We start from the raw sequence: 20,846 nt of genomic DNA, 5'->3' as shown, positions 1-20,846 counted from the left end.
TGATGGGTTGAGTGATACCACCCCACCAACAAATGAGGCCATCTTTAGAGACCTCTTCAAGGCAAACCTACTTTAGCCTGTAGAAGGCCTATGCAAAATTCTGAACAATCCCGTCAAACAGATCCAAATGAGACGGTGCTGCATTCACCTCTGACTTAGAAACAGATGAACAGTTGCATAGAAAGGTTGGTACCTACCCACCCTAACTAAATATAAATTCAGTAATAATTCTACTGGTGACCTTCAACCCTCTCTTCAAAACTCTTATGGAGTAAATGGTACATCAAGTGAGTCTTACCCCAAAGAAAATTCTGGACAGTTCTCTAGGACTTCTCTATTCCACATGTCTTGTCTTCCTGATTTGTATATGGATATATAGTATCTATGCTCCAAGTTTTAGCTTTTTATTTCATAAAGTGAGCTAAGAATACAAACAGATGTACAACTGTATATAGTCACAAGTTATTTTATTTTGTTACAGGCTTAATTTGTAAATTCTTACTCTTGGTTTTCACCCAAAGGACTAATTTTACATAATCCATGATATACTTAAGCATTCGTGATAAAAGTTTCTGCAAAAATACACTGATCTGGAATATCTGAATACAAACGTGAAGCTTGAATTTTTTTTGCTAACTATAGAAACTGACATTCGCCCATTTCTTTGCCTTTAAATCCTTCAAAATGATGATATACAATCTTTCCATTTGCTTCAATTCCTGAAGAATTTTATGGCTGAAAGCTAAGTGTAGTTTCCTAGCAGCATTTTTGCTTGCACAATGCCAAGATTAATTTTAAGATATCTGGGGTGGCACAGTGGCACAGCAAGACAGTGTTGTCGCCTCACAGTAAGAGTTCCCTGTTCGATTCTCTGCTGGGGAGCCTTAGGTACAGAGTCTGCACGCCTTTCCCTGTGTTCGCTTAGATTTTCTCCGGGTGCTCTGGTTTCCTCACACATTCCAAAGATGTGCAGTAGGTACACTGGACACTCTAAACTGGCCGTAGGTATCAGTGCACATGGGAGTGTGTGGTGTGGAAGAATTACTGCAGCAGGGCTAGTCATCCAGCTGTGTAAACCTTGGCTCTAGACTACGGAAGTGACACCCCAACTCCATGTACAAAAATGAGAAAAAGGGGTTATGGATGGATATATGGATTTTCATGGTAAGCTTGCTAAAATGTAAAAAACAAGCAGAGCCATGGATATCACTACTATAGTTCTGTACAACATTAAGGGTGTTTCTGAAACTGTGTTTGTACATGTACATAGTCACTTTGGTTTCAAAGTATGAATTTGTTTTCACTAAAAACTAAAACACTTGAAGTTTTTGATCTTTTATGTCCAACCATTCTCAGTTAGGACACTTACATCAGAAAAAGCATGCATAGCACCTTCCCATAGCCCTCTTACTAACATTTACTAACACAGTGGCTGCAAGGATTTCTGAACTTAGCTTACTGTGATCGACATTTACCCAGGTGTCTCTTGGAATTCCAGGACAATAACTGCAATCCATGCAGCAGCAGATGTGAAATTGTGAATGGGGAAGGTGACATACAGCAAGTCCAAGACTGCAGTGCTGTTGCATAATCCCCTACTCTGAGGTACACATTTTGGATTTAATATAGCATATATACGCAGCATGTAAATATGCATGCATAAAAATAAAATATGTACATAAAATGTATAGAAGTACATGTGTATGACAGCAAGTATACTTGTATATACATAGTAACTCACAAGGGTGCCTCCTACACAAAAATGTTTTAAAAAAGGTACTACAGTGAGTTTAACAACTTTCTGGTTTCTTTAAAGCACTATTTTTTGAAGTGCTGGCACTCACAGTATCAAGTCTCGCACTTGAGACAGGGAGCCACATTGCAAATATAACATAGCATAAATGGGTAGTGTATGAAATGTATAAACAGTCTTGCTTTCTAAACAATGGCTATACTGGACAGTTATTCCTCCCCAAGGAGAAGTCTTGAAGCTTCTCTCTCTCTTAATTATAAGTAAATAACTGAACTCCAGGAAGATCAGTCATTTATTTGTACATACTCTATCAAGGATATTTGCGGTGGTGGTGCTGCAGTAGCATTGTCGCCTCACAGTAAGACGTTGTCCTGTTCGATTCTCAGCTAGAGCGGCTTCTGTGTGGAGATGTGCGTGAATGGGCGTACCTTCATTGAAGGTTGTGCGTCAGGGCCGGCAACTTGGCAAGTAAAAATCTACTGCCAATCATTAGCAGACTGGAGTTCTGCTGTGGCGACCCCTAACCGGGAAAAGCCGAAAGACAACACAGCAATAACTCTATCAAGGATATTTAGACAAAAGGTCTGTATTTAAGGATAACCTGTGTTGTTATAGCGGTTACTACCAACGTAACTATGCAAGTGTAAATGCAGAAGCTCTTCATCCCAAATTTCCAACATAAAGGAGACTGAAGCAAGACAGGTTATGCCAGTTAAGTAAACGGCTACAGTCCAAGCAAGTAGTGCAAGTGAAGCTGATGTTATAACATGAAAAGTGATACATTTTCTTTTAATTTCCATTTACAGGTCTCACCTGCCATACGATGTGTCACCAAGTATGTAAGTTTTGGATCCAGTTGCCTGCTCTACTCGAAAAGCTACTGCTGCAGAATCTGCCAATAACTCATCAGGGAACTGAAGGGCAATCTAAAAGCAGAAGACAGTTCACATGACCAACAGCATTATGAAGTGCATGTGACCTTACACTTCCCTGTTCCATCATTTTTTCTTCTTACTAAAAAAAAATGGAAAATGTAACAAGGCTTGGTTTAAAACACCCACACACCATTAATTAAATCACAGGCATCTGCTTGTGGCATCAGGTTTCCTTACAGGAAACCATCATGCTAAGTAAAAGAAAATAAATACTTAAAATACAGAATAGGATACATCAACAGGTAAATGTACATTTTAGCAAAGCCCATTGACTTGTACTCTCCTTTCACGGACTTTTGATGGATCAGGAACAAACTGTCCACTAACAAAAGTACTGACAAATTTTAAGAAGTGGTATGCAGTATACACATATAAAAAAAATAGAAAATTGTCAAAAGTTTTTTTTAGGACAGCTGTACCATAAAGTCAGAGGCTGTGCTCCCACATTCACAGCTTCTTCATATGATGACTCTCAGGTTGCACATGTAGTTTATTTTAAACAGAATTTACATTTTCAGTGTGCTATACATTCAGTACAGAAATAAACCCACACTGTCTTTGCCAGAATCAAAGACAGACAGTCCTTCACTGACTGTCTATTACAGGGTTGATTCAGAGTCTCTACAAAGCCAGAACTGTCAAATCATTAGATAACTGCAACAACTCCATTACAATGCAAATACTCTTCTCATTATAGAATTATAGGAAGTATGTCATCTGTTAGCAAAGCAAGAAAAAAATCTGTACATGATCATTGCTGAAGCAATTTCTTCTATCCATCATCCTTCCCTCAGGATCTCTGTAATGTTTTCAGGTCAGTAGGCTTTGTCACACCACCTTCCCTCTATACTTAACTTCTCTCCTTTACCAAGTCTTCCTAAAAACCAGTGTCATTGCATCCTGTAACACCTTTCAGGTATTCCACCTTCCTTTTATTCATCACAGGTGGACATGTCCCTTAGTCTCCCCAGTTGTGAATAATGAAGCAAAATACTCAAAATTAGTTTGCTGCTAGTTCTGTGGAGTAGAGGAATAAAACCCTTACACTGTCCCAGTCTACCCAGGTCTGATAAGCAGCTTCAGGCATCCTAGGTGCTGGCAGAGACAATGGTCATGCACAGGAGGGAATGGTTTGCACACAGCACACAAAGCTGTCAGATTCCCCAGGCAGTGGCTGAGGAAACTATCACGGAGTGTTTTCAAAGGGTGGGTAGGGCAGTTTAGTAACATCAGCTCACTCCAAAAATGAGGAGTGGATTGGCATGGTCCACCCACTGCATGTCCCACCTACTGGCTCCTACTAGAGAGGCACAAGGAGGGGCAACAGTATGCAAAAGAAATACACCCAGCAACAATAGAATGTGGACCAAGGATGCGCTGGACTCCTTTCCAGCCCCAATCCTTACTGGAGTTGGTCCAGAGGGAGGGCAGGACAGACAGGTAGACTTGGCAATTGAGAACAGGCACCAGGTTCCAATGATGGTCAGTTGTAGGAGACCAAAAAATAAGGGAGGAAAAATGTAAGCTCAGCAAATGCACCAAGAGTAATTATGGTATGCTCATCTGCACAAATCCTGGAGAAGCTCTAAAGAATTTAACACATTTCCTAGTATTCAGAGCTTCATACAAATGTTTTGATTAGTTACATATACACACACATCAATGTTTTGGAAATGTTACTAAATGTTCCGAGTAGGACAGAGTGGCACTTTTGGTTAGTTAACCTTCAAATGCATTAAGTACAGAAGAGAAGTCAAGTACCTTTCAGATAATGGAATGATACTGTGAGTGCTGCAGTGTGAAGGAGCAGTTTGAGATGTGGCCAGGAGTTGTATACAAAGCAGAATTACTGCTATGATGCTACAAGAGTAAAAAAAACAAGGACATGACATACTGTATAGGAAAGCAGAAACTGAACACAGATTATTCTAACATGGTCTGTAGGCTACAATCTGATGCAAGATAGTTTGTGTGTGAAAGGGCCCACAGGGAAACTGGTGTAGATATAGTATCTGTTTTTGACAGTCATAATTAATTTGGGAGAGTGAAGAACTGTTCACCACATGGAGTTTGGAAGCACATTCTATCATGAAGACATAATGGTCATAATACAAGAATTATAAAAAGTGGTGGCAGTGTGGGTAGGTGAGCACCCCCCCCCCCCCAAATCAAGCACTCCTTACAGTTATCCAACCACAAAGCAAAAGAGAGCAAAAAAGTGAGGGAAGAAAACAAATGACTACATTAATTTATCAAGCTGCATCAGACCAGTTTTGCCCTATACAACAGCTTTGTCAGTTATAAAGAAAACCACCATTCCAGTATTTAGTAAATAAAGTCACATCCTTAGAACTTTTCAAATCCTCTATATTATTCACATTACATTTCTGATAAAACATTGCAATATGTTTGGAATAATGGACATCTATGAACTTTTTCACTGGTTAATCATCATAATCATCACCATCCCCCTGCACACTTTTTCTACGTAGAGTAGGGGTGTCTCATCCATTGTTGCCTTTTCTCTCAGTTTAGTATCATTCACCTACCATCTTCAACAGCCATGCCCGACAGCTAAAGGTCTCTCAAGAAATCCACCTGTTTGCTGGATGTCCTCGTTTTCTACTGCCTTCTTGCTACTCCCAATTCTTCTTCACCAAATAATCTGTTTTCATGCATATGTGCCTGAAACCACCATAGTCTATTTTCTTTGACCTTCCCTTCCTAGCAACTGAAGCTACTTCTTTGCTGCTTAATGTATCTAATATTTCTTAAGCAATCTACATCACTTTAAGACTTTTGTATTATTAGCGAAGCATTGGGAAGAATGGTGGCTTTTTTTATAAACCACAAAACTCTTGTTTAGGGTAAAAACAGTCTAATGCACCGTGATGAATGAACACATTTGTTTTGGTCCGCTCATCTTGTGCTGTCTTTTGCTTTGTGGTATTTGCCATGCACACCAGGGAAAACTTATGATCTGTGCATCGCTATTGTTGCATAGGTCATCGTTTTTGGTTACCCAGGTGTTTAATCCCTTTGGGTTGGGGTCAGCAGTGCCCCTCACAATATTGTAATGATGGTGCTTCCCTGAAACAGCTGTACAAGTGAGCCTGGAAGTGACCAGTGAGCCTCCAGAAGTAAGATACTTCTGCTTGGTATCTTACAGTCCTAATCTCCTTCTACTTATTGATGTCTAATCTCCTTCTACTTATTGATGTCTGCTACAAGAGTAATGAGGTATGGCTACTACAATCATCCTGTCCTTGGACCTCAAATATACATGCCCCTGCTCTAGCCATCCTCTCTGTACTGCAGTCGCTTTTGAGCTCCATTCTACAACAGGGCTCGCTTAGGCCTACCTTCAGTATGTTAAACACACCCTCCTCCAGCAGTAGTTTGCAATAAACATAATTATGTAACGTGGGATATACGAGATTAATTTGACTATCCTTAGAACAGGATCCAGCAAATGTATTTAGTCAAATGGTATGGTTTAGCTGTTTTGAGAATGCAGGATGTTTCCGCTTACCCCAACGGTGAGCAATCTCAAAAAATAGCATATTTAAACAGACAGCGATAAGGGACGCAGTGGGGTTTGCTTTCCTTTTAACAATGTTTTAGCTTATGTTCCCTTGTTACAGTCAGCATTTCCTGGTCATCAGCTTTGCTTATATGTTATTTAGTATTCAGACCATGGTAATCTTTTATCAGTTATATACGCCACCACAAGAAAAATCAGTATGAACACACAAGCAAGTGAATCAAATTAAGCTACAATATAGGAATATCAACTATTTATTCTAATTAAAAGTATAGGACAAGAACAATTACATAACAAAACAACAAAACACTAATCTAACTACGCTGAAGTAAACTCTACAGATGGTTATCTATAATTTGCTAGACTAGAAGCAGTGTACTAGGCAAGTTCTGCAATTCAGGAAAGAAGAAAATTTCAAATTTATTTAGTTCAAGCAGAAGCTCAATGTTCGCTTTTCCAGTTCTCAAAAATATAGGCACCGGAAACACTGCTAAGACACACATCATCACCAGTGCTCTTGACTAAGATGTTATGATTACCAAATACCTAAACTACAAAAACAAGTTTCATCTTGTGTTCTATACAGTAAATCAGTAATTCACATAGAGAGACCAGCTATGTTATATGGGTTGGAGACAGTGGCAATGACAAAAAAGGCAGGAGTTACAGCTGGATGTGGCAGAGTTAAGGATGTTAAGATTTGCACGGGGTGTGACGAGGATGGACAGGATTAGGAATAAGTATATTACAGGGTCAGCTCAGATTGGAAGGTTTGGGAGACAAAGCCAGAGAGGCAAGATTACGTTGGTTTGGACATGTGCTGAGGAGGGATGCAGAGTATATTGGTAAAAAAATGCTAAGGATGAAGCTACCAGGTAACAGGAAAAGAGGAAGGCCTAAGATAAGGTTTATGGATGTGATGAGAGAGGACATGCAGGTGGTTGGTGTGACAGAGCAAGATACAGAGGACAGGAAGAAATGAAAACATATGATCCGCTGTGGCAACCCTAATGGGAACAACCGCAAGAAGATGATGACATGCACAGTGTACCAGAACAAATCACCCGAGAAGTCAGACATTTCGGCCACTTCACATTCCTCTCACATTTACAGCAAATGTTGGTGATGGCCTTGAATGAATCACCTCAGCAGTAATCAGTCTTATGACTTGAACTACAGCAAAAAACTGGAAACTGTTACAGCCAATAATAAATATGCTAGGAGACTTCTGAATTTGTAAACACTAAAGACAACCAAATTGACCCCTACTGTTGAGAGGTGTTAAATCTTGATGATCTCATCCTCACATTTTCTTATGCCCTCCATAGTCATAGCTAACATCCGCACTGTGATCTGCTCTATGAAGAGCTGCTTTGCGGCTCCTAATAATTCCTCTATGTTCAGGGATCACTATAAAACCAATTACTTACTGATCATATTGACAATCACAATTGGTAAAGCTCACCAACAAAGCTTGTAACAGAGACTGTGCTCACTTTCTGTAACAAACCGATGTAAGCATAACCGTGAGTTTAGAACTAAACCCATAAGAAACCACTACACACAAAAAAAAAAAAAAACCCCTCGAGATTTAAAACTGGCAAGACTCTTAAAACAAGGCCAGTTATAAACTTAGGATTGCAATTAATTCGAAAGATGACCATAAATCAATGTTCAGCTATATAAAAAAGCTTAGAAGTGACCTACAATTGTATAATACACCTCTCTGATGGTACTTCCTTCATAAACCAAGGACATTGCTAATATTCTTGTGGATAAATTTTCAACCGACTTAAATCATTCTACCCTGCCATTCCCCTACCCACTCCTGAGATCAATATGGACCAGATCTTTTTGTTATTTCCCAGAATTAATAACACCATTTCCAGGAGTCCAAACAATAATTTCTCATTAGGCATCCAGGGGATAAAGTCACACTAAGCAAAACCCCTCTGCCAACACTTTAACCATATTCTCTCCACTGGTTATGTACTCAAGGAGTTGAGAATGGCAGCTGTGGTCCACTTGCATAAAACTGATCCCTCTATTCACCCTGAAAATTACAGGCCTATAAATCTCACTAAAATTATTTGCAAGGTTTTGGAAAGTATTCTAGATTAACTAATAATCAATGATATAGGCGACCTTATATCCCTGGATACACAGCAGTTCTGCATTGCACACGGTAGACATGGTTGCTCAACCCAGTTGAGTTCTTTCATAAGGCTACAGAGGCCACAGATACAGGGCATACAGTCCACACTACTTGTACAGACCTTGCCAAAGTCTTTGGTACTATCCTCCATGCTGACAAACTCTACCCAACTCAACAAAAACATATACAAAATTTGCAAGACAGGTAAATGGCTCTCTGACAAAACACATACCATTAAGGTCAGGGATATTTGCTGTAGACAAAAAGAACTGCAACTAATGGTTTCCCAAAGAGTCTGTCCTGGGTATGCTTTACTTTTGCATATACAGTTTTTGTTTTTTAAATAACAGCCAATACCAGGAGACTATGGCTAACCCAATTTGCTGAGGATTGCAAACTGGAGGCAATCATGGGCTTACCCCCAACATCAAAGAAATGCAGCATATAGCTTCCTTTGGTAAATCTACCATCACTACTGCTTACTATACAGATAATATTCCAGCTAATTTGGATACAATCAAGGAACAGGGTACGTATGCCGATAACAGACTCTACTCCAACTACCGTGTCTCTATGGTGGCTAGAAAATCTTTCTACTGTGCACAGCTTATCAGTAACAGCATTTCCTCAAATTCCAAAGAATTAAGTTTTAAAAAAGGCCCAAAGAAGTTAGTCCCTCTTTATTCATCCCTTACTAGGCCCCTCTCTGAATACAACACATTCTTTGGCATGTACCTTGCCAAGCACCTGAACAGACCTCAATGTTTTCTCACAAAAAAGAACTCGGATGTCAGTACCTTTAGCTACCTGACAGACTAAAAGCTCTGTTCACCTACTCAGTGTCAGACTACTGTCTGTTATTCCATACTATGAACAACCTGGAGTTCTGAACTCCATCAGATGGTATGACAGTTTCCTAACCCAAGATATACCCCATTTCCAGAATAGGCTGCCCTTAGCCTTCAGAGGATTTCATGAGCAGCCTTTAAAATCAGTATGCATGACTGGATGAGCAATTGCAAAGTTTCACCAGGGATATGTGGTGGAAGTTTACTTAATGGGGACACGGCTATCCTCCTACAAGCATTCAGTGATGTGGCAGAGCTCCTTGATGGTTTCCTTTTGATCATAAGCTTAGTAAGAACCTATGAACCTATTACGTTTTCACTAAAGCAGTCAACATCATCTACCCCCTTTCCCTCCATTTTGCTTATATGAGGTCAGGGGAGTTGCATCAACAGTTGCCATCACCTCTCTAAATTATGTGTCATTTTCCTACCTTGACATACCGAACTACCACAACTCCTCTCTAATGCAATCCATCAATTTCTTGGATAGGCTCCCTTCTTTCCTGTTGCGTCCTTTATATCTCTCTCGCAGACACAAGGTACAGGGTTCGATTCTCACATGGGGTAATTGGCTAGGCTTAAAATGGCCCGCAAGGACAATTAGCCTAGTACTATCCTAAGAACCCATGAACCTCAGTTCATCAAATCACCTGCACATATCCCAAAACCACTATAAATCTATTTCGCCTTGACATTCATTGCAATTAATCCTGCTCTAGCTTCTGATCTGAAATCCACATTTCTTCTCCTTTCCCACAGTGTGCATACTACCACCCATGCCAGGCACTCCCAACATCTCTAGCTTCCTCGACTGCTCTGTTTTCACTGGCCACAATTCTGAATACACTACTATTTTGTAGCTCTTATTTTTCATCTTCTTTTGCATCCTTCTGTCACACACTTCCCTTGACAATCGGTGTCCGTTTGCTGCACCATCTCCGATTCAAACTTGGACTTTCTCATTCAGACTTCCCTTCTCCTCAACCATCCTTCTCGGTTTCATTGCTTTCCCTTCTGTATCATATTTTCAGCTTCTTCCAATGTTCCCATTTGCTGCTATGGCAAATGTCTTCCATGTACTCCCTTTCATCCAGTGTGCCTTAAATTTTGCATTCCAGTCACCTTCTTGTTGAGGTTAAAATGTAGTGCCACATTCATCTGTGTACAACAGCTTCTTTACTCTGTCCCCTCTGACTTGTTTGCTAGTGTAGTCCATCACCAGTAGGAACAGCAATGGGTTTAGGCCTGAACTCTGATGCACACCAACTCCCAATAGGAATCCCCTGGGAGTCAAAACACTGTTCATATTCATGTCACCATCTCCTTGCTATCGGTTTACAATAATTCTGCCAATGATTCTGGGACTTCCAGGACTGCTTTTTTGGGATCATGAGATATGCTTTCTCAGATTATAGGAATGTCCAAGTTGGTCGCTTTCCTAATATCCAGCTTCTTCTCCACTACCCGTCTACCTGCAAACATTGGGTCAGTTGTACTGTAAACTGAGCTGTATATGAACTGCTCTCCTTGCATCTTGCTTTCTCCTGCTGCCTTGCTTATTTAATCAATCATCCTTTTCATCACTTTCACAACTATGGGCAGTGCAGAGGTATCCAACTGATTACACGACATGAATGTTCCCTTTTTCTTGTACATTAGCACCAGAATGCTTATTCACCAGTCATTTGGAATACACTTTTGTCCCCATGCCACAAAGACTACCCTCAGGAATCATTTCCCCCTAACCTCACACAAGATCCCTATATCTGCTGGGACTTGATCTGGGCATGCTTCTTTCCTAGACATCATTTTCATCAGTGCTATTCTTACTTCTAGAGTGGGTTCCTCCACTTTCCTCACATGCCATGCACGGGGCAATACAGCTAATGTGAGGTTTTGTTCATTTACTGCTGGAAGTACAGCTTCCATTTGCCTTTTGATGTCATATGGACTGGTGAACAGACTGCTGCCGGCATCCCTTATGAATGGTGTCGGACAACTATCTTATTTATCAGTGTTGCAAGACAAACAAAGTTTACTTGTGCCATCTGCTGAGTTACTTTCCAGAAGAAGGTATATTTCTCTAAAGCCTCATTGATCACTGCAACTGTTCTCTTAGCCTCTTTGTTAAATTAGCCCATACTCTGTCTGGTCCATCTTTTCCATCTCCAACTTCTTCTTCCTGCACTCTTTTTTTTTTTTATATACTTTTCTGGACTTCGGCATTCCACCATTGGCTTTCCTTGTGTACCTCATTTCCATACCTGGATTTGCCACACAGCTGTTCTATATTCATCATGCATGCTGTTTTGAGACACTGTCATTCTTCAACTCTGCCTAGTTCCTCTTTTTCCTGAGAAACTAAAACCCCAAATATATCTTGAACTTTTGTGCTTTCACTCTAGTCAACTTCCAGGTCTTAAACAACACAAATCATTGGGCCTGCATCTGGTTACCTGAATACACTTTCTCACACTCACACCCCTGCTGCAAGGCATAGACAGATTATGAAGACAGCCCTCTCTTTGCTCTAGAGTTAGACTGCCACGAGTCTGCCGCAAATTGTGAGGACACCTGCCATTCTCTCACTAAAGTTCCCACACCATTTTTAGCCTGTCCTCCCCTGAGTAGCAAACCGTGGATACCAAGCCAAGTGGTTTTGATGTACTACCACTCCATCTTATTTCCAGGATACACAAGATATCCAGTCTCATTCTTACCATCATGTTGTCCACTTCTACGTTGGATCCTGTCAGTTAACTTATATTCAGTTTTGCAATCCTTCATTTTTGGTAGGTTAACTGGTTCTATATCCAGCTTTCACTCAGCAGAGCAACCCAGGTAACCCACACTGGCTAATTAGACACCAGTCGGCCAGGAGACATTTGAGCCAGGGCTGATGGGTTTTATTGTGCAAACTGGCCAGTCAGGGGCCACTTAAACCTCTCCTACTGTTAGTATGAGCTCCAGGTGTAGGATTAAGTAGTCTTGCTCCTCAACCCACTTAGCACTAGCAAATGCCACTTATCTATACTTGTCACCATTAGTTGATGCAAGCAATTCATCTAGAGTCATTTTTTTACACTACTGAGTAGCTACGCCTTACCTGACATGTAGACTGATGTCTATCAAGGAGATACTAAGCACAACCACTTGATGCCAAGTACTTGGTCAACACAAATCTTTCCTCAATAGGCACCAGCTAGAGTTTGTGTTAGTGCCCACAACTCCATTCAATTCTGGGTTAACTCTTTTGGCATACCCCTAAAGTTCAGTTGGGAATCCGGAAGGTTGGATTTGAACCCAGTCCCTTCAATCCCTGAGGTGGACATACCAAACATTTTTTGTGAAGTAGGAGGAACTCCATACAGACATTGGGGGAGCATGCAAACTCCATACAGATCTGAGACTATGACCTTAGCCATTACGCCAACCATGAAACTAAAGCCACCACAGTCACTTAATCACACAGTTACCCCACTATATGACTGTACAGAACCTGAATCTCAATTAACAATTCTGTGGTAGCTTGTCAACCTCAAAATAGAACTCAAAATGTATTTAAGGTCTACTACCCGTACTTGAGCTGCACCCTACATCAAGTAATTATTCTAGTCCAACTTTAAACTTATATGTCATTCATTAATGATGTGGTACATCTGATACAGTGCCAAATGTTGAATATTTTCTGTATAATTAGACACTAGCAGGGATTCTTGCTAAGAATCTCTACTAGTGCCCACTATGACTACATAAGGAAAACATGGTGCTGGACAAGCAAGACGACCAAGAAATGACTAGAACTTTATCTAGCACGCTTGCGCTACACAAAGTAGCTGATCTTCATTAAGAAGACAAAATGCAGCAAGTCGATCAATCTCTACTTAAAGTGAAGTAATGTTCCCTGGCCTCCAGCAGTAGTCTGAGGAGGGGGCAAGGGTGCATGTAGAGTGGTGCTGTAACATATCTCCAACACTACTGTACACCTAAATACACTGTGCCAAATGTCATAATCAAAATACAAGTTCATACCCACATCAGAATTTTCTTAATTAAAAAATGTACTCAAAGCTGCACAACTAGAATCCGTCTCAGTGTGCCATTCGAAAGCTCAGCAGATGAAGATGGTCACAGAAATTGGTGGGCAGCAGGTTTTAAAAGCATTTTACAAAGAATGAAGGAGAGGGATGTTCCATCTTTACATTATAAAATAAAAGCAGAAGAAGCAAGGCTCAACACAATGTACACACCTTTTTGAATTGATTCCTTGTAATAAAGTTGCAGGTCTCTTCAATCTCATATTCTCGGTCTAGCTCATCAGGCCTCGTCTGGGTCACTGTTTCTGAAGCAGCCAACAGTTGTTCTATTATCTGGGCGCCATTACTGCTGAACACAACTGCCATAGTTGCAATGTAGCTACCTGTGACAAAAACACAATATATATATATAAATAAATAAATATATATATATATATTTTTTTCTAACCTCTTCAATTATTGCTCTAACAGACACAATTAAAAGGAAAAATCGAACATATATGTAGTTATTACATCAGTTATTGGTGAGAAGATCTTCTGCATTGGGTTGGGATTTACTCTTCTGACATCTTTGCCAAAGTGCAATTCTGGACTTGTAGTGTGTACACACCTGCCTTGAAGCAGCAAATGGTACATCAATCTCCAGTTCTTCCTCAAAGCAGTGAGGCAGAACAACCAGAAAGGCATAAACATGCCCATATTATACATCTCATGCTCAAAAAAAAAAATCACGGATGACAGGCGGAAATGAAATCCAAAAGGAGGAATATTTCAGAAGAGTAATAAGCACTCAGTGCAGTGTGCCATCTCACAGATCACCTGATATGGTTAGTGCATTTACAGACTCATTGTCTTCAAAGTACCTTAGAACAGTCTGACCCATCTTCTATTAGAAATGGAGCCTCTGTAGAAGAGACCCCGGGGAGGGTAAGGATGATGGCACATTTGAAAGCTGGTGGTATGATTACAGCAGTGAGAAAAAAGCTGAAAATATGAGCAAACAGTTTAGCAGTAACAAGCCTGCCGTTCTAATGAAGGCATGGTTATGCATACATGTGTGTTGGGGAAACACATAGTTTCCCAAACTGAGGAAATCAGACACTTTAAAAGTGAAACAATCAGGGTAGATAACAGACAAGATGCAAAGGACTGAAATGGGAGGCAGGTTTGTGTCAACTGCATTAGGTCCTGCCTGGATTAGTAGTAGAAACTGCAGTCCCAAATTCTATATTTAAGGAGTTTTTGGCACGGCTGTATGCATTCTTCAACAAGTAACCAGTAAGATCCTTAAATGAGCCTCGAAAATAACTCAAGATGGCTTGTTAGTAGGGATTATATTTTCCTAATAAAAACCAACTTTAATGTGCTAGTGGTTATCCTACACTGTAGTTTGAATAATTGGTAATTATGAAAGCTATTCAGGTCATCTACATTCTATTTCCAATCTGCCCATGGCTGTTCTCTTTACATACAGTGCATGGACTAATGTGAGCCATGTACAATTGTTTCTTTTGTCTTGAAAAGCAGCTGCAGTATCATGAGGCAAACAGCAGAGGACAACCACTGTATTTAATTCACTGCATAATGGTTACCAGTCCATGATGTCAAGTTCCAGTAAAAGAAGAAGATTCCTTACACTCAAGAAAGGTTCCTTTATCAAGGAGAACAAGGTACACCTTAAGTCTAACATCAGTGGACAATGGTCATTAACTGCATTATGTATGACCATCGTGTTCAGGCATCTTACAGTGATATTAAATTCTGACCATGTCCAACACAGAGCTGATACTTGGACTTTCACAGGACACACACACACACAGAGACACACACACACAGAGACACAGAGACACACACACACACACACACACACAGAGACACAGAGACACACACACACACACACACACACACAGAGACACAGAGACACACACACACACACACACACACAGAGACACAGAGACACACACACACACAGAGACACAGAGACACAGAGACACACACACACACAGAGACACACACACACACACACAGACACACACAGAGACAGAGACACACACACACAGACACACACACAGAGACACAGACACACACAGAGACACAGAGACACACACACACAGACACAGAGACACAGACACACACAGAGACACACACACACAGACACAGAGACACAGACACACACAGAGACACACACACACAGAGACACACACACAGAGACACAGAGACACACACACAGAGACACAGAGACACACACAGAGACACAGAGACACAGAGACACACACAGAGACACAGAGACACACACAGAGACACAGAGACACACACACACACACACACACACAGAGACAGAGACACACACACACAGAGACACACACACAGAGACACACACACAGAGACACAGAGACACAGAGACACAGAGACACAGAGACACAGAGACACAGAGACACAGAGACACAGAGACACAGAGACACAGAGACACAGAGACACACACACAGAGACACACAGAGACACAGAGACACACACACAGAGACACAGAGACACAGAGACACACACAGAGACACACAATGTATATACAGTGGATGTAAAAAGTGTACACACCCCTGTAAATGCCAGGTTTCTGCGATATAAAAGAGACCACTATAAATCATTTCAAAACTTTTCCCACCTTTAATAGGACCTATAACCTGTACAATTCAATTGAAAAACAATCAAAGCTGTTAGGGGGAAAAATATAAAAAAGAAAGAATGTACAATAAGCTGGTTCTATAAGTGTGCACACGCTTAAACCAATACTTTGCTGAAGCACCTTTTGATTTAATTACAACATTCAGCCTTCTTGGGTAAGAGCCTATCAGCATGGCACATCTTGACTTGGCAATATTTGCCCACCCTTCCTTGCAAAAGTGCTCCAGATCGGATTGCGAGGGCATCTCTTGTGCACAACCCTCTTCAGGTCACCCTACAGATTTAGGTCTGGGCTATTCCAATAATTTTCTTCTGGTGAAGACATTCTTTTGTTGATTTGGATGTATGCGTGGGGTCATTGTTATGTTGAAAGGTGAAATTCCGTTTCATTTTCAGCTTTCTAGCAGATGCCTGAAGGTTTTGGGCCAAAAGTGACTGGTATTTGGAACTGTTCATAATGCCCTCCACCCTGACTAAAGCCCCAGTTCCAGCTGAAGAAAAGCAACCCCAAAGCAGGATACTGTCACCACCTTGCTTCACCAGTAGGGATGGTGTTCTTTTTTGCGCCAAGTGTACCTTTTGGAATTGTGGCTACAAAGTTCAACGTTGGTCTCAGACCATAACACATTTTCTCACATGCTTTTGGGAGACTATGTATTGTTTTGCAAATTTTAGCTGGGCCTGGATGTTTGTGTGTGTAAGAAAAGGCTTCCATCTTGCAACCCTACCCCATAGCCCAGACATATGGAGAATACGAGAGATTGTTGTCACATGTAGCACACAACCAATACTTATCAGAAATTCCTGCAGCTCCTTCAGTGTTGCTGTAGGTCTCTTAGAAGCCTCCTTGACCAGTTTTCATCTTTCTTTTCATCAATTTTGGAGGGACGTCCAGTTCTTTGCAACATCACTGTTGTCCCATATTTTCTCCACTTTTTGATGACTGTCTTCACTGTGTTCCAGGATATATCAAATGCTGTGAAAATTTTTTGTACCCTTCTCCTGACTGATACCTTTCAACAATGCGATCCCTTTGATGCTTTGTAAGCTCTCTGCACACCATGGCTTTTGTTGTAGTAGGCAACTGAGTAAATGTCAGGAAAAGCCTACTAGGACAGCTGAACTTTATTTGGGGTTAATCACAGTCTCTAATTGATGACAGGTGTGTACCCAAGAAGGCTGAATGCGGTAATTAAATTAAAAGGTACTTCAACAAAGTATTAGTTTAATGGTGTGCACACTTGTAGAACCAGCTTATTGTACGTTCTTTATTTTTTATATTTTTCCCCCTAACAGCTTCATTTGTTTTTCAATTGAATTGTACAGGTTATAGGTCACATTAAAGGTGCAAAAAGTTTTGAAATGATTTACTGTGGTCTTTTTTTTTAATATCAGAAACCTGGCATTTTTACAGGGGTGTGTACACTTTTTATATCAACTGTACACAAGCGTGCACACACACACACACACACACACACACACACACACACACACACACACACACACACACACACACACACACACACACACACACACACACACACACACACACACACACACACACACACACACACACACCAAAATACAAATCAAAACCTAGGCGAAACAGTACCGAAACTAAAGTGTGATCACCAGGACAAAATAACAAAATAGTTTAGCGCTTTTGTTCCTTTTTAAGCATTGCATCTTCCTCAGAATAAATTAACAAAGTCAACACTTTATATATATATATATATATATATATATATATATATATATCTATAGATCTACCTGACTACATAGACAGCTCACAACAGCGACAACTACTTCACCACATATATATATATATATATATACGACACCTCATATATATATATATATATATACAAAACAAATTATATACACAACTATATACAACCCTAATCAAAACCCTAACCCTAAGGTCCGGCCACTACACTCACACAACTCCCACACCTTCCCTAACTCTAACTCACTTAACCTTAAAAAAAAACCCAAAACTGCACCCTAACTAAACCCCCTACTAACCTAAACTCACCTAACCCCCTTCCCCATCATCCTTACCACACCTCCACGCACTTACAACACTTTACCACCCGCATACCATTACATCCTTTCCTTACATTTACACACCATTTCCCACATCCTTTCCTCCTCTTCCCTCTCTCTCTCCGTGTCTCTCTCCTTCTTTTTTCTTGTTGTGAGCTGTCGATGTAGTCAGGTAGATCCGTATAGATATATATATATATATATATATATATATATATATATATATATATATATATATATATACACATATACACACACACACACACACACACACACACACAAAAATACCACCACAAGAAAAAATTTACCCAATGAGATTAAACAAAGTAAAAGCATCCTGTCTAAAAATGATGTCACTTCCTATAGTCCATTCCATTCCTAAAACATTCACACAAAATTCATTAAGTCCAGCAAAACTATTTGCTCAGAGTATAATCTGTCACTTAACTCATGAACTTCAGCACTTTATTACACCCAGTCACAAAATTAAATTGATTTTACTTGCTCAAGCACAAAAAAATGACTTAATGAATTACAATCAATTCATTAAGTCATTGTTTGTACTTTGGTTTGCATCCATATATTGCACTGCTAAATTCTGTTGCACGGTGGGCAGCAACAGGCAAATGTGAGGCTTATATACAGGAAATTTAAACCGTTTTTAATACAACTACCAATGGAAAGCCCCAAACTGAGCCTTTCTACAGCAATCCCCAACTCAGATGGGTCCTGAGCAACACACTTCTACACCCTTTCCCACCTAGCAAAGTACTTCCACATCCGGTTTACTATTTCTCAAGCACAACCCTTGGTCTTAGCAAGCTATGTTTACCTCTGGTATTCAGTGCAATTAATATTATGCTGGCATTCTGGGAGGGGTCATCCTTCAAGTAGTTAGCAAAAATGTACATACTCTACTGTCCTCCGTTATCTCAGGGGCAGTCAGACACACAGTCCCACAACACCAGCCTTACGGCAGGATGAGTCAAATCTGCTTCACTGTACTACCATATTGCTTGATGATGTTTTTTTCCTCAAAAAAAATGATTAATTTTTAGCATTGAACAGTCACACAACTCTAATAATAACAGACCAATGATTAAAAAAATCAATTAACAAAATAGGGAAAGAAAGAAAGAAAAAATCCAAATGCTAACGGTTTCTATATATGCTATACACAACCTATTTACACAGAGCACATTGGTGGCTCCAAAATAAGACTAGTAAGATACCGCTAATAATTTAATTCATTATCTTTAGTACTAGTCCACAAGCTCTGGCGGTACAATGAGATTTTTTTTTTTTAATTTTATTAGAAATTAATTTACTTGCTTTTTGATGTTTAGATAGTGTAGATGTAAATTCAGACCAAGACATGGTAGACAAAGATCAGCATTGTTTAGTTATATAATTAGTTTTAGTAGGACAGGATCTTACAAGTACTTTCAATATGTCTGGTTCTAAACCTTCTTGTGGTGAAAGTTATACAAACTGCCAAGGGAATGGCTTTACAACAAGAACATTTTCTACCCCTTTAAATATTGTGAACCATAATTGCTGTGTTGATTTACATTCCCATACAATATGAAATAAATCTGATTATGTTTATAACACTAAGAGCAGGCATCAGAGAAAGAAATATATTTGGCCTTACGAACTGGAGAGAAATAATCATTATAAATCATAAATTGATCATTCTAATTTTTTTTTTAAAACGGGATATGCTTGGTGGTGTTATTGTCAAGATTCTTCATGCTGCCCCATGTTGTGACAGCCTTCTTTCCTAAAGCATCAGAAATGCATTGGGTCAGGGTGCACTCTCTCTGATGGATGAGCCAGGTTAGCTGCTCAGTCCCTCCTCTGACCCCCTCACCCCCACTAGTGCCTGGGTTACTAAATGATTATGGAATGTAATCAGGGCTTTAATCATTTGTGCCATGAAGCCAACACTGTCTGTGTTTAATGTATGTAACAAATTGTCATCAAATGTCTATCTATGGCTCTCCTGAAAGAATTATTAAAGTGAGAAGTAGAACACACCTAACAATATCATACTGAAATTGCACAAGGGAGAAGGGAAACCTACAGAAGGATATGGCACCAAAGTATCAAGAAAGGCATAACTGAGGACGAGTTACTGAGTAGTGCCATGATGAATGAACAGTTTGACTATCTTGCTCCCTAAACTGTATGGCTCTAAGATTTTGTACGGACTTGCAAAAACTGAATACAATGTTCAGGTTCCTCTGTTGAGTGGATTAATCCACAGACAGCCTAGGCAAAGCAAGGGGTTCTAACCACTCTATATTTGAGCAAAGGGTACTGGCTGATTCCACCTTACCTGTGAAGGCACAGAAGGGACAGAATCCACAACTTTAAGGCTCTCTCTCTTTCTAGACTTATTACTATTTTGCCTTCATGGAGTTTGTCACTTTTCCAAAGTTCTAAAACCTCATGCCAGGTACTCATCTTCATACCTTGGAGATGTGGTAATTTAGAATTAATAAATTCCACCGGCAAATGTAATGAAGAAATCCTGTGTAGAGAGACAGAGAGAAAGGAAAAAGCCACAGGAAAAAAAAAAAAAGTAAGATACATACTTGTTAGATTTCTCTGGTTTCTGTCCAGATACTGGAATACCACAACGGGAACTTTGGCACCCTCTGGTGATGGCAAAGGAATCCTCACAAGTTCAGGACCCTTCCTACCCATAATCCCTCCCGGATGTGAATCCTTCAGATTGACCATTCCCTCCCTACAGATTACTAGCTCTAATTACATAAATATAGTATCTCACATCCTCCAAACTATCCCATAATTCCCTTAGGATAGACAGTTTGGAAGTGGATGGT

At 40.1% G+C, this 20,846-nt stretch overlaps 1 protein-coding gene across 2 annotated transcripts in view; it reads right to left on the bottom strand.

Annotated features, from left to right (window-relative positions):
* Positions 1-20,846, bottom strand: part of DPH2 (diphthamide biosynthesis 2) — a 570,647-nt gene that overhangs the window by 518,195 nt on the left and 31,606 nt on the right. The window contains exons 2-3 of one of the 2 annotated variants that reach the window (XM_044085365.1): positions 13,486-13,655; positions 2,567-2,679 (exon numbers count right to left, since the gene is read on the bottom strand). In XM_044085365.1, coding sequence (XP_043941300.1) covers positions 2,567-2,679; positions 13,486-13,638 — 266 coding nt within the window. In that variant the 5' untranslated portion in view covers positions 13,639-13,655. Of the gene's footprint in view, positions 1-2,566; positions 2,680-13,485; positions 13,656-20,846 lie in introns of those variants that run through there. The other variant, XM_044085366.1, reaches the window with a different exon arrangement.

Source organism: Protopterus annectens, chromosome 10.part0 (assembly GCF_019279795.1).
Source record: "Protopterus annectens isolate FY-2018-M chromosome 10.part0, PAN1.0, whole genome shotgun sequence".
Classification (NCBI taxonomy): Eukaryota; Metazoa; Chordata; order Ceratodontiformes; family Protopteridae; genus Protopterus; species Protopterus annectens.
This window is presented reverse-complemented; position numbering and strand designations above follow the sequence as displayed.